Source organism: Erythranthe guttata, chromosome 13 (genome assembly GCF_056151865.1).
Source record: "Erythranthe guttata isolate IM_541 chromosome 13, IM_541, whole genome shotgun sequence".
Lineage (NCBI taxonomy): Eukaryota > Viridiplantae > Streptophyta > Magnoliopsida > Lamiales > Phrymaceae > Erythranthe > Erythranthe guttata.
Genome location: NC_142545.1, coordinates 17681748 through 17695951, shown reverse-complemented (window position 1 = coordinate 17695951; position 14204 = coordinate 17681748). Strand labels below are relative to the sequence as shown.

Genomic DNA, 14204 nt, shown 5'->3' with positions numbered 1-14204 from the left:
GGACCATATGGTGGCGGAGCATGCCTTTTTCCACCGTTAATAGCCTGACATGCACGGCCTGTATATATATAGTTTGTATGTATAGGTAGCCGTATAGCCTTATTCATTTTCTGATTCAAAGGGTTGAAGAAAAACTGATCATTCATCAATGGCGGCTGCTCAGAGAGTTCAGAGAGAACTGAAAGAAATGCAGAAGGACCCTCCTTCCTCCTGCAGCGCTGGTCCGTATATATAACATTTTTCAGTTTTTATAGGAATTAATAATAAATATTTAAACTAATAAAAAAATAATTATTAAAATGGATGCAGGGCCTGTGGGCGAAGATATATTCCACTGGCGAGCCACCATTATCGGGCCGTCGGGCAGCCCATTTTCCGGTGGGATGTTCGCTTTGGAGATTCATTTCCCACCGGACTATCCATTTAAACCACCCACTGTACCTAACTTAACTAATTATATCCTTCAATTAGTCAACTTTTTTTTTTTTGTTATTTAATTATTTTTTATCAGTTTAATTGATTAATTAATTAACTAATTGTGATCGGGCAGGTGTTTTTCAAAACAAAGATTTACCATCCAAACATCAATGGAAATGGCACTATTTGTCTGGATATCCTCAAAAATCAGTGGAGCCCTGCCCTTACTATATCAAAGGTATTTTTATTTTATTTTATTTCTCATTATTCACTACAACAATCTTCACTAAAACATAATAATTTATATAATTTGTTAATTATACACAGTTGAACCTCTATAAATTATTACAGTCGTCGAACTAGCGAAATTCAATTAATTTAGCGCTATACTAATTTATCGAATTAATAATTTAGTACGTTTTTATCGAACTAGAAAAATTATTATTTATTCGAATTTATTAATTTATCGAGAATTTACTGTATATATGGTGCAGGTGTTGTTGTCCATAGGCTCTTTGTTGACCGATCCAAACCCGGATGACCCATTAGAAGAACAGATTGCTAGAATCTACAAGGAAAATAAAGCCCAGTATGAAGAAACTGCTCGGAAATGGACCCAAACCTATGCCATATAATTAAATTATTATTTTTAATTAAGTTTCATCAAATTATTTCAGTATTTTTTTTCTTTCAAAAATTAACACTATACATGTAAGAATGGAGCATTAATATGCTCCATTGGTTCTTGTTTTTTCAATCAATATAAATCCTTATATTAATTCGTAATTTTAAATAGATCAATATATTCACAATTGGACTATTGTGGCCGCCATCAAATTCAATTTGGGCCTAGACCAATGGGTCAACTTATGAAATACTAAAAATTTATAAAATACATAATAAAAAAAATTAAATGAAATTAAATAAATAATATTAGTGGTCCATATGTATATATATATATATACTGCCACAATAGTGTGTCCTCTTAATTCCCTTCCCCACATGTATGTGTGGGGGGCAGAGAGAACTTGTTGAGACGTCTATTTAAAGCAACTACATTTTGTATAAATCCAATAAAATGAGTGTTGTATTATTTGGTTTCTTCTATTTGTTTTTTATTTTATTTATATATATTTGTTTATTATTCATCTTCCCTCGTTTTTTAGCCTAACTCGAATTTCTCTGAAAATGACACTACATTACTAGTTACTATATAATATACCTATTTTGGACGCCTAGCATTTAATTCCTGAACATGCGATATTCAAATGCTTCATTTCTAATAATAATAATAATATTCCACAAAAATAATAATAATAATAATAATTATTATTATAATAATCATAATAAATTAATAATAATAATAATAATAATAATAATAATAATAATAATAATAATAATAATAATGATGAATTGATGATGTAGCTGTCAAAAGTCAAAATCGATTACAACGGCGAACAAGGTTTCCGAGGTTCCGTAGGAGGAGGAGGAGTAGTCTCTCTCTCTCTCTCTAGTTTCTCTCTCTACGTGGTTGGGCACGGCGGGCGGAGAAACCAACGGTCCCGGTATCAGACAAACCCTAACTGATTCCACGTAATGATGATGCATGCATGCTTCTTCAACATTAATTCTAATTATTTACTAATAATATATTTGACCGTCTAATTATTTCATAATTATTTCCTGCCCTGCACAACTCTTCATTAAATGAACATCGCTCATTTAATGTAACACCGCTCTGTTATATATGCTTTTGTCATATCTCCCCCGTTTTATTTGGATCGTTATTTATTAATATTTTATTCCCTACCCAATATATAAAAATATATGATGTAGTATAAAAAAGAATATTATATTATAGAGTAAAAAGCAGTTTACCCCCTAAACAAATGCCCGTTTTGCACTTTGCCCCCCAAACAAAAAAAATTTGCACGTTCTTACCTAAACTACGCTTTTTGTTGCACGGTGCCTCAAAATTGGAATATTCAGGCCATTTTGACCGGATTCTTACTCACGTGCTTTTCACGTGAGTTTTAAAGGGGCAAAATAGTCTATTCACTTACCTTCTTCATAAATTAAAAAAAATAACAAAAAAAATAAAAACAAAATTAGGAAAATCTGCAATTGGGGGTTTCCTCTTAGTTTTCTTCCCCGACGAACACCACCAAAATCAAGAACAAGAAACCACCACCGCCGCCGCCATCACCACCGCCGCCGCCACAACCACCAACAGATAATTCAACAATTTCAATCTTTTCCCAAATTCATCACCCTCAGGCGCAACAATTCGAACCACCACCTCCTAAACAAAGCCCAATCCACAAGCTCCATCTGCTTGCTCCTCCTCTTCACAACTCTACTCCTCTTCACACTCTCCACCCTACCCTCCACCGCCGCCGCCCGCTTCTTTACAAGGAATGGGCAATATACCAATTATTTGGTATATTGGATCCCAATTACCCTTCCCCAACAATTATTACTGTCTCTACACTTCATGCAGAAACCGGGAAATGACAGAACCCTCACTCTCTCTTTCACCACCAACACCGCCGTTTTTGCGCAGCTCAAAACCTCTGACAATGAGAGTAGAATTAACAAGGGCAAGAAGAAGAACAAGAGCACGGCAACTAAAATTGAAGCACCTGATCCTGGCGGAGCTCCGGCGGTTTCCGGCGGCGGAAGTGGTGGAGATCCGAAAATTCCGCCGCCGAAGGTCGATTCGTGGAGGCTGAAGGGTTTGCCTAGAAAAGTGTTGTCGATTCTCTCCAATTTGCCCCTGGCGATTGCTGAGATGTTTGCTGTTGCTGCTTTGATTGCAATAGGTATTATAATACTGTAATTTTTGTTTTTTTTTTTTTTATTTATGAAGAATGTAAGAGAATAGACTCTTTTGCCCCTTTAAAACTCACGTGAATAGCACGTGTGTAAGATTCCGGTTAAAATGGCCTGAATATTCCAATTTTGAGGTACCGTGCAACAAAAACTGGAGTTTAGGTAAGAACGTGCAAATTTTTTTTGTTTGGGGGGCAAAGTGCAAAACGGACATTTGTTTAGGGGGTAAACTGCTTTTTACTCTATATTATATTATGTATATAGAATATGACTGAACATCGAACATAATAAATGAGTCACACCGTCTCGCATGTGACCTCAGCGGTGCTCTATTGGCCGTATTGGGCTTAATTAATTTATTTATTATATATATGCACCAACTGAATATTATATTCCCATATATAAATATTTGATAAAATAAATTCACAAAAAATTCTTTAAACATTATCTAAATTAAATACAATATAACAGATCAAACAAAATTAAATATTTTACACTTAAATTAATTTAAGTCAATATTAAGTAACTACATTATGAAAAATTTGAACAGATGTATAAAAACACACAGACAAACATATGTGTGTCTGTGTGAGAAATTCTGCAGTGACTAGGCACAGGGGGTGGTGCCATAGAAGAGAGAATGACAAGAAAGGGTAGGGTAAGAGTGACGATGCATGCATAGTGTTATGTCTGTGTCGGAAAATGACTTGTCTGTGGACGCCCTCAGATTTGCTTACGATGTGTCGCCTTCTCCAATTCTTATTTGCTTCACTTTTTTTTTTCTTCTGATTTAATTAATTATTACCTAAACCTTTTCCCCTTTACGCTTCATATTTCACTGCTCACTCTCTTTTATTCACAGTCCCCTTTTTAATGCAATCTCCCATCCATTACCATCAATATATATTTATTATTATTTTAAATAAATAAAAATAGGATTTAATTCCCTCAATTCTTGGGAGTTGCGCCACACCCCCACCTCAACTTTTCACCCCTTTTTTCCTTTTCCTCTATTTTTATTATTTTACTTTCATTTCTTTCTATTTACCAAGTTCGGTTTTGTTTGTTGTTCAATTGAGTCTAGTAGAGGTGCCAACTCACCTCTCTTGAAAGTCTTGAACCCTACGAGTTGCGATTTTCTGACTCGATCTCGAACTTGCATGAGCTTCGACAATGCAAGCTCGACTCGAGCTTTAAAAGTAATTAGCTCATTAATAAAATAATTCTATTGTTTAATAATAATAATAATAATAATAATAATTACTATTATCATTTTATCATATAATTAATAATACATAAAAAAATAAAAAACTCATGAGCCGGCTATGAACCGTCGAACAACTATAATTAATCGGGGCTCGAGCTCGAATTCGATTTTTTGTCGAGTCGTCTCGTCGAGTTCACAGGCCGACTTCCTCCGTAGAATCTAGTGGAGAAATCTTTGAAGATTTGGCGGTAGGTTGAACTTAGATCCTTAAAAGAAAAGTTTATTTAAGGATTTGTTTCCAATGCCCGAAAGATTTCACTGTGACACTACGCTCCTTTTTACTAACTTTTTGCCTCCTTTTTTAAATCGTTCTTCATATGTATAATATATAAATATAAATAAATTAATATAAACTGCAGGAAGGAATTGATGAAATTACAGAGGTAAATGATTCGGACCAACTTTAATGATTTGCCTTGACATAAAAATTGTGTTCGGTAGATTAGATATAGATAGATACAGGCCTTTCCCCTTTCTACCTCCTTTCGTTTTCTTAGGTCTATTGTAGCTTCTTTTCATTAAATCTTCTCCTATTTCTGTTGCAGGAATTTCGGGAAAACAGACAATATTTTTTTCAATTAAACTACTAAAAAAAGAAACAGAAATTAAATTATGTGATTAAATATGAGAATATTTGAAGAACAAACTAAAATACGAAATAAGGTAAATTAATAATAATTTCTCACAATTCTCACTATATACACGGTTTTGAAAACCTACACCTAGATGAAATAATTGACGTCGGGCTAGTTATTTATGTAGATCTATTATTTAAAATCACAGTGTATTTCATCGGACGTAGGATCTCATAAACGCGTACCCATATTAAAACTTTAATCAGAACCACTATACATAATGACTTTTTTATATTTTTATTTTTTCTTTATATTGAGAAATATACATAACGACTTTAATCAATAATCAAAATAAAACTTTTTTGATGGTCGTAGACAGAAGATCTAGTACTAGTTCAGTCACTCCACAAAATCTATTGGACTATCGAACATCTTTTTTTTTTTTTTTTTTTTTTTTTTTTAATTTTCTTTTTTTGCATAACGTGAAGTCAATAACTGACACTGACTTTTTATGAAGACCAGTATAAAATAAATTTCATACCTACCTTTATTTTATTGATAAGAGACTGCCCTACACTTTAATTATTTATTTTTTGGTTCTTAGCTGCATAAATCAATCTTATATCATTAGGGTTTTTAAGCTGTTTTGAAAATAAAATAAAATAAAGAAAAGTTGCTCTTATAATTATGTCATTTCATTAGTCTTCTTAGCAAACAAAAATATATATATATATTAATATGTATGTATGATATATACAATTGGGCCACCTTAATCACCCGTAAATACAACCCATCTACAAATAAATAAGTTAATAAATCAAACCTGTTAATTTAAGGCCATAAGCCCATTAAAGTTGTAAATCTAAAATATAGTTATATTTTTGTAATTAAGATTCTATTAATTTAATTATAAATAGTAACACAACATAGTTGACTGCGGTCAAACAATTAAATTATTCGAGAGACATTAAAGAACAGTGGGCATTTAAGAAATAAGAATTAATCCAGTCAATGTCACAATAATGATAAACAAAAATTTAATGTCACAAGATGATTGAGGAAAGCTAATTTAATTACTAAAATTTGTATTATACCTGTTGCTCCTTTTTGGAAGTTACTATCACAAAATTACTAAGTTCTTTGGAATAAATAAAAATCATAAATCCACAGCAGCCATCATTATTTAATTTATTCTTTTTGTCACAAAAACAAATAAAAAATGCATTTTAAATGAACAAGCTCCAAATGGAAAAAAGAAAAGTAAAAAAATATGACCCAATTTTGCCTCCCTTGCTTTAGCTTTAATTAATGAACTATCCTATTTATGATTTTGGTCCTATCTTCTTTTTTTTTAATAGGAAAAAAGTTAAGAGTAAATTTGATCACTGTAACAAAATACTCGTAGTAATAATGATGCTCAAATTGGTTACGAATGTTGGTGGAGTTATTGCACACTGTAAAATGGTTTAATTCTCTCATTCTCCAGCTATATCTAAACTACCCTAACTAACTTTTCTCTCACGTTAATTAATATTTAAAAACTTTTATAAAGAATAAAATAAATGGAGTTACCCGATGTATGATCAAATTATGGAAAAATATAATATTACCTCATTTTTCAGTAATTACAACGACCCTCATCAACTATGTATTGTCTTTCGAAAAACCCCCTCATTCAATAGGTAAATTTAACACTATAAGAGTGGGCATGTAAGACAATGTGTAGTTGAGGGAGCTAATTGTAATTATCCAAACACGAGGGATTTTTCGTAATTTGACCGTATCTCAAGGTTGTGACCGCAATTTAACCTTTTTTTTTTTTTTTTTGACATTAAAAAAAAAAAAAAATAAAAAAAAAAAAAAAAAAAAATGAAAAGGCTAATTTGGCCTCGTTTCCGGGTAAAACAAGAACTGGGGACAACCCTAGCATGTAGCTCCACAGTAAAAGTGTTACTGCGTGCGAACGACTTTCAGCCGGCTAAAAAGAATCTTAAAAGTGTAAATACAAGCACGCCGTAGCAGATTATTACCACCTTTTTTTTTTCTTTTTTTTTTTAAATATGTTAATTGCCTTTTAATTGAAAATGAAGCAAAAGAATAATAATTAAATAAAATAATAAAAGAATAAACAAGGACAAATAAGCAATAGAGAGAAGGAAAACACTGCAAGCTTCACAAGTTGGTTGAGTGTGTAGAGAGAGAAAAAAAAAATATATATATATACAGCAGAGCAGAAAAAAGCAGAGACCTATACATACACACACACGTATATCTATGTATCATTATTAAATTATCGTCAGATCTTTCGTTTTCATTCAATCTCCATTGCCAGATTTTTTATTTAATCCTGATAATTCCTTTAAGAACTTTGTGTTTTTACCAGGATTCTGTTCGTATATATATATATACACCCGTATATTAATTTGGCATTTATCTAAGAGTTGAAGAATCGGAGAAATCAATGCAGTAGGGCTTTCTGCAATTTGCGATCCAGCTGCTACTGATTCCGGGGTGAATGTAAGGTTTTCCATGGCTGTTATTGTGAATTGTGTGTTGCATGTCTTCTTTCAAGCTTTCGAGTTGAATGCGAGTCGAGATCTGAGGGAAATTGATCTTAAGTTGTTTTGTTGAGTTTAATTTCATTGCCTGAGGATTTAAATGTAGAAATGAATTAAGGAATATTGTACTGTAATTTCACCTAATTGCTTTTGTTCTTCTTCTATACTTAGCAGCTACGGCAAGTAGTTTTCCTTGTGTCGGTTGAACAATTGACAATGACATTTGAGCTATTTTGTGATAATTTAAACTTTGATTTTTTGATGTTTTCTTAATCTGGGAATTGAAGAACTAGGTGCATTGTGAAAATCAGGTCAAATTTTGGTTTCCAAGATTCTAGGTTGATCTATTCTGAAGTGCTGTTGCAAATTAAAGTAGAAAATTAATGCGGGGAAGGGGGATTTAATTTTTTTAATCAAACTTCCATTTGAAAGTTGTGAGTTTGTTGTGTGATTAACTGTGGATCTACTTGGTCAAAACTTAAGGATGAAAGTATATTTATCTGTTTTTTTAATACCTTAAATGAATGGGTAAAAGTTAACTCTTATATGAAGCAAGCATAATTTGAGATCGTTGTATTAGATTGAGAATTATTTACGTTACTCTAATCAATTTCTTTCATTGATGTTGTAGTGCAACCTGGAATTTTGCTGCGAACCAGAAACATTGAAGTTTTTTAGACCAAATCTTATATCCTTCAGCTCTTTATCATGAACGCTGATAAGATGGCAGGTGGGTAGCTTATTAGAATATCTCTTTTTCTTAATCTCGATGCTTGTGATATCGTTGTCAAGGGTACAACAATCTCCATTAACACTTGATTTTCATCGTGGTTAATCGACATTTTAGGCCTTGAAGGAATAGAGGTGTATGATGAAACAAGAGAGAGGACGGATCATGAGAATTCCGAAGATGAAAGAAGGAGATCGAAAATTGGGGCTTTTAGGAAGAAGGCGATAAATGCTTCGAATAAATTTACTCATTCTCTCAAGAAAAGAGGGAAAAGGAAAGTTGATTTTAGATTTCCTTCTATTTCTATTGAAGATGTGCGCGACGCGAAAGAGGAGAGTTCTGTTTGCGATCTGCGTCAGAAACTTCTCGAGAAGGGAATGCTGCCAGTTAAACACGACGATTATCATACTTTGTTGAGGTGAGCTGTTTTGGGGTGGTTAAATTTTCTGTGGAACTAGAAATTTGGCTATAGCTGTTTCTATTTGTCCATGGAATTTGAAGTTGATAGGAAGTGTTGTGGGAGGATAGTTACTTTACTGAAGAACTGTAACACGGACGAAACTTATATATACATTTATTTTCATTTTGTTAGATGCATGAACTCGAACACGTTTTATCGGTGTAATTTTAGAGGTCAACATTGAAAAATTATCTAGGGGAGTTGATGTGCATTTATGGACAAGTTAGTTTTATCAGTTTCACTTCTCCAGTAGCTTTGAAAAGCTTAGAGGTGTGAAGTGGCAAAGTAGTAGAAATGACCCTTGCGTTACTGCCTGTCACTCACCAACCCATGCGTTGTTACTCTGTATTTTATTCTATTCCTGTACGTAGTACTTAATGGTTCACTAATGTCATTGACTTTTTACACAGATTCTTGAAAGCAAGAGACTTCAATATCGAAAAGACCATCCAAATGTGGGAAGAAATGCTTAATTGGAGGGTGGAGTATGGAGCAGACACCATATTAGAAGTAATTGTAGCTTACATGCATAAAGTAGAAATAGTTCTCAGTGAAAGTCTATGTGGCACACACTCACAAACACACACGCACACATACGAGTATTATGAGGTTCGAAACACGAACTCTTCAATGATTTTCAGGACTTTGAATTTGAAGAACTGGAAGAAGTCATGCAATATTATCCACAAGGATATCATGGAGTTGATAGAGAAGGCAGACCTATTTATATTGAAAGGCTTGGAAGAGCTTACCCAAGTAAACTGATGCGCATCACTTCCATCGAGCGGTACTTGAAATATCATGTTCAGGAGTTTGAGAAGGCTCTGAATGAGAAGTTCCCAGCATGTTCCATTGCTGCAAAGAGACGTATCTGTTCTACCACAACAATTTTGGATGTACAAGGCCTGGTAAGTTGATAACTTTTCAACAACCAACCGAATCAATACTGTTCTAATCGTAGTGAATTTTCTCCTCATAGATGTTATTGGTTCTGAAGTAACGGTCATAATTGGTGATTGCAGGGGGTTAAAAATTTCACAAAAACCGCTGCTAGTCTATTGGCTTCCATGGCAAAGATTGATAATAGTTTCTATCCAGAGGTTTTTATTTTATTTTTATTTTTTCTTTCAAGAACATCTTTATTTTATTCTTATTTTTTCTTTCAAGAACATCACATATCAGATTTTGTTATTATCTATTCACTTCTAATTATTTCCAATTATATACGCAGACACTCCATCATATGTACATTGTTAATGCTGGACCTGGATTCAAGAGACTACTTTGGCCTGCTGCCCAGAAGTTTTTGGACACAAAAACTATGGCTAAAATCCATGTAAATATGGTTTTTCTTTTTTCTCCCCAACTATATCTTTTTGTCCATTTTTTGCAGCTTCTCTTGATTGACAAATGTAACTCCCAATGCAGGTATTGGACCCCAAGTCTTTGGGGAAACTACTGGAGGCTGTTGATCCATGGTATGATAATGTCTTATGCATCACTTTCTACTTAGTTGTCCAACAAAACAATCATCTAACTTCTTTTTTCTATTCACAGTCAACTCCCTGACTTTTTGGGTGGATCATGCAACTGTAATATTGAGGGAGGTTGCCTAAGGTCAAATAAGGGTCCGTGGAATGATCCTGAAATAATGAAGGTAAAGACGCGATGGAGGGTAGTTCATGCCCTTTCTTTCTTCTGTCTTTCAAAATATGCAAGGTTATCGAACTATCTATCTATATGTTTCTGGGTTGCTTATAATGGTAAATATCTGCTTAATTTGTAGGTTGTGTGTAGTGCAGAAACAAATCTTGTGAGGCGAACCGATAGAACAGCCACTGACTGGTACATCAAAATCCAGCCACTGAAGGTAGTAAATGCAAAAAATGAGGGTTTCTAGATGTCTATTCCATTATAAAGTTTCTGATATATATACCAAAATTTTCAGGGAAGAGACGGTGATACATCAATAGTTGAATCATGGTCAGATGATGTTGATGATCCTTGCTCCCCTATGAAACAGAATAGTTCAGTGATTCCACTACTTGCCTCTGTTCACGAAGAAGTGAGTCTGATTACATGAAACCATAGTTAGTATTTCTCAAAAAGACCTCCAACATTTTTATACCCGTGGAATAAAGGGGTGTGCATGCACCTCTCACGTGCTCTTGCATGAAAATTTCTTAGGACAATGTTTCATTGTTGTTCGTTTATCATGTGTCAATTGATGAAGTTAAATTTTTCCAGGCCAGAATATCAGATCCATGCACCTATTATAGTTGTCGTGAAAATTTTAGTTCAGACACGAAAGATGGGGATAGTGAGCAAGGAGAGGAATATGAGTCTTTACATATCTATAATGTAAGAAATCGAAAAGTTGATGCAAGACGAAGCCTGGAAGGTTCGTTTTTACAATATTATGCTTCTCTTACTGTGCTATTTATGTCTATGATAATATTAGTATGTTACACTTGAAAAAAAAATACTATGAATATTGTATCACATTTTCCTTTTCTTTCACTGAATACCTTGGTCCGCTATTTTTTATCTTCTTACCATTTGATAGACAAAGATAAATTAAGTCTTGACGTTGTTGTTGCCATGTTTAACAAAGATATTTCTGCAATGTCAACATTAAGTGCTAACAAATTGTGGTAAAAAGTGCTTCCACCAAGTATAATTGTGTCTTTCAAATTATGTGAGACCTAAAAGTTGACTTTTTTTTTTCTCCTACGAGGCCTAATTTTTGGCTTAACAATATATCTGCAATTTTATCAGGTGCTTTTGTTATGTGCTGGTTGGATGCAATCAAAGATAAAGTTGTTAAAAGAAGTTTCCGATATATGTCAAGAACATTAATATCTATTACAATTAAGCTTATTGATTTCATACGGAACATACCTGTCGAATATTTTTTGAGGAGACAGTCCAATTTGGAAAACGGCCCTGCACCAAACACCTATCTAAATGGTTCCGAAAATGACCCTGAATTAGACACCCTTTCATATGTTCGCGAAAAAGCTGTTGCTGTAGAAGACACGGTTCGTCCATGTGTACAGCGCCTGCAGAGGCTAGAAAGTTTGTTGGAAGAGCTCAACAAAAAACCGGCCGAAATTCCAGTAGAAAAGGATCAAGTTCTTCAGCAATCTCTGGACAGGATCAAGTGTGTTGAGTATGACCTTGAGAAAACAAAGAGGGTAAATATATTATCCACCGTAATTGCACACATCTTTAATTTTAGCTATATGATCAATTTAGCAATCTCTTTTTTTTTTTTTCCAGGTATTACAGGCTACAGTACTGAAACAAATTCAGATTGCCGAGTTACTGGAAAATATGCGCGAGTCCAAATTTCAGGCAAGTCAATTTCCCCAATTGTTTCTAGAGAATATTTGCTGTCAAGAACTTACCTATATTTCTGTTTAGTTGGCACAACAATTGTTGATGTAGTTTTGAACTCTCTTTGCAGCGGCGAAGGTTTTTCTGCTAAGTATTGGCTGGTCAATGGTCAATGTGTGATTAAGGAATGGTTTTTGGAGGTACACAACAATGTCGAGAAGTGCACAAAGCCTTACTTAGGCGGCCCCTTTTTTCTAATTTCATCTCACGGTAGACAAATCGTTCGACAAACCTGCAACTGCAAACTCTATGATACGACAATTCCTCTGCAGCTAATTAAATCTCAGTTCAGCCTCAAAGGTACGGTGAAGAAGACCAACTTACTCCGGGTGATTTTGTGGGGAGATTTCCATTAATTTGATATAGCTGTAAATAAGTAGTTTCATTTGTAGTATTTAATATTGGATGACAAGTTCGAACGAACCGGTAGAGATCAAACCATGCAGGGGCAATTGTGGTTTATACGCTATAATAATGTGGTAGCCGCAAAGTGAAAATGTACACGATATCGAAAGTCAACTAACATGTAACAACTACGGTTAATTCGGCTCGTCTGATCTGCTTAATGACATTTCATACTAGCCATTTTTTAGTATTTAAAAACATAAATGTTATGTGGAGAATGATTTACACTTGGCATAACATGTAGCGGAATAATTGTAAAAACACAGAATTTGGTATCTACAAGTAAATACTTGTGGACAGATTTTAGAGACGACATATACTTATTATATAAACAGAACTACAAGAATATAAAAGAACACTGAAATGCTAATTGTAGCAGGACTTTTACTGAAATTGACTTATTTGCAGTGGTAGTCTCATTTGTCAATTTTCTAACTTTCTAAAAAAGTCGAAACTCTCTCAACTAAAAAAAGTCGAAAACTTAGAATTTGAAACTCGTTCGACAAATTCAAAAACGAACAACGACTTATTCGATGGCTGATCAGAACAACTTTTATATAGTAAAAAGAAAGAAAAAAAAAATTATAAGATGGTGTAATCGTGCTATACAGCACGGAAGTATCAAAAAAGTCAAAAAATTTGGAGTTACCTGTGCTGTACAGCACGGGAACTTGGGTCTGAATTTTCAAATTTTTTTTTTTTATTCCTTTGTATTATTAAATTTTATAATTTGGTAGGGTGATGATGGTAATTTTGACGAAAAAATTGACGATGAATGTACAAACGAGTACAATAATCCGAATATGTGTTATCATGCTTCTCAAATAATTATAAAATTCGATATTTAGAAAAAAAGATTAAAAAAATAAAAAAATATTAAAACTTTAAGTTCCCGTTCTGCAGAACACGGGAACTTGAATAATCTTCAAGTTCCCGTGTTCGGCAGAACGGGAACTTCATGTTTTTGGAGTCCTCCGTTCTGCAGAGCACGGGAACATGAAGATTATTCAAGTTCTCGTGTTCTACAGCACGGGTGATTCATATTTTTTTTTTTTCCGAAAAATAAAAATTCAAAAAAGAGTTCAAAGGTCCCGTCTTCTGGAACACGAAATTTTGAATCTCCCGTTTTCTGGCCCGGAAACTCGAAGAAAATTCAAGTTCCCGTGCTCTGCAGAACGGGGGATTCAAGCTGTTTGAATCTCCCGTTCTGCAGAGCACGGAAACTCGAATGTTCTTCGAGTTTCCGTGCTCCATAACACGTGAGCTTTAAATTTTTTTTTTTTTTTCGAAATTTTGCTAGATCTAATCCTAAACATGTGTTTTTACCTAAATTGGAAATAAAACTAATTAAAAGTAGTAGGATATTGAAAATTTACCGGAATCGAGCCTCGTTTGCTACAGTTTGAATATCGAAAAATTTACGAAATTCAAATTTCTAGAGAGAGTTTGGGAATAGGAGAGAGAAATTAAAAAAAATAAAAAATTAAATGAAAAAGGTACCGCTGCAAATAAGCCAATTTCAGTAAAAGTCCTGCAGCAAATAGTAACACCCAAAAGAAAA

The 14204-nt window shown here is 33.7% G+C and overlaps 2 protein-coding genes and 1 long non-coding RNA gene across 3 annotated transcripts; 2 read left to right on the top strand and 1 right to left on the bottom strand.

The window, feature by feature from the left end:
* The first annotated feature begins 48 nt into the window (after nucleotides 1-48).
* Nucleotides 49-1212, top strand: LOC105968296 (ubiquitin-conjugating enzyme E2 5A). The gene is made up of 4 exons (XM_012992926.2): nucleotides 49-221; nucleotides 310-437; nucleotides 551-655; nucleotides 912-1212. Exons 1-4 carry the CDS (start codon nucleotides 149-151, stop codon nucleotides 1050-1052), a joined length of 447 nt encoding a protein of 148 aa, XP_012848380.2. The 5' UTR covers nucleotides 49-148; the 3' UTR covers nucleotides 1053-1212.
* A 1157-nt stretch (nucleotides 1213-2369) lies between these two features.
* On the bottom strand, nucleotides 2370-3221 carry LOC148766081 (uncharacterized). The gene is made up of 2 exons (XR_016029290.1): nucleotides 3060-3221; nucleotides 2370-2990 (listed from the first exon to the last, which is right to left on the bottom strand). It is a non-coding gene; the product is annotated as an uncharacterized LOC148766081 (long non-coding RNA).
* Nucleotides 3222-7004: 3783 nt separating this feature from the next.
* LOC105968902 (phosphatidylinositol/phosphatidylcholine transfer protein SFH13) lies at nucleotides 7005-12841 on the top strand. The gene is made up of 15 exons (XM_012993596.2): nucleotides 7005-7608; nucleotides 8281-8379; nucleotides 8497-8797; nucleotides 9250-9349; nucleotides 9481-9747; nucleotides 9862-9939; nucleotides 10071-10175; nucleotides 10268-10317; nucleotides 10397-10496; nucleotides 10626-10709; nucleotides 10788-10904; nucleotides 11087-11240; nucleotides 11618-12036; nucleotides 12122-12196; nucleotides 12309-12841. The coding sequence occupies exons 2-15, from the start codon at nucleotides 8358-8360 to the stop codon at nucleotides 12327-12329; spliced, it is 1893 nt and encodes a 630-aa protein (XP_012849050.1). The 5' UTR covers nucleotides 7005-7608; nucleotides 8281-8357; the 3' UTR covers nucleotides 12330-12841.
* The last annotated feature ends 1363 nt before the right edge of the window (nucleotides 12842-14204 follow it).

Coding starts and splice junctions, on each gene's coding strand:
- LOC105968296 (XM_012992926.2), top strand. CDS start 149: ATGGCGGCTGCTCAGAGAGTTCAGAGAGAACTGAAAGAAATGCAGAAG. Junction 222..309: donor TCCTTCCTCCTGCAGCGCTG/GTCCGTATATAT, acceptor AAATGGATGCAG/GGCCTGTGGGCGAAGATATA. Junction 438..550: donor ATCCATTTAAACCACCCACT/GTACCTAACTTA, acceptor GTGATCGGGCAG/GTGTTTTTCAAAACAAAGAT.
- LOC105968902 (XM_012993596.2), top strand. CDS start 8,358: ATGAACGCTGATAAGATGGCAG. Junction 10,176..10,267: donor AAACTATGGCTAAAATCCAT/GTAAATATGGTT, acceptor CTCCCAATGCAG/GTATTGGACCCCAAGTCTTT. Junction 10,905..11,086: donor TTGCCTCTGTTCACGAAGAA/GTGAGTCTGATT, acceptor AAATTTTTCCAG/GCCAGAATATCAGATCCATG.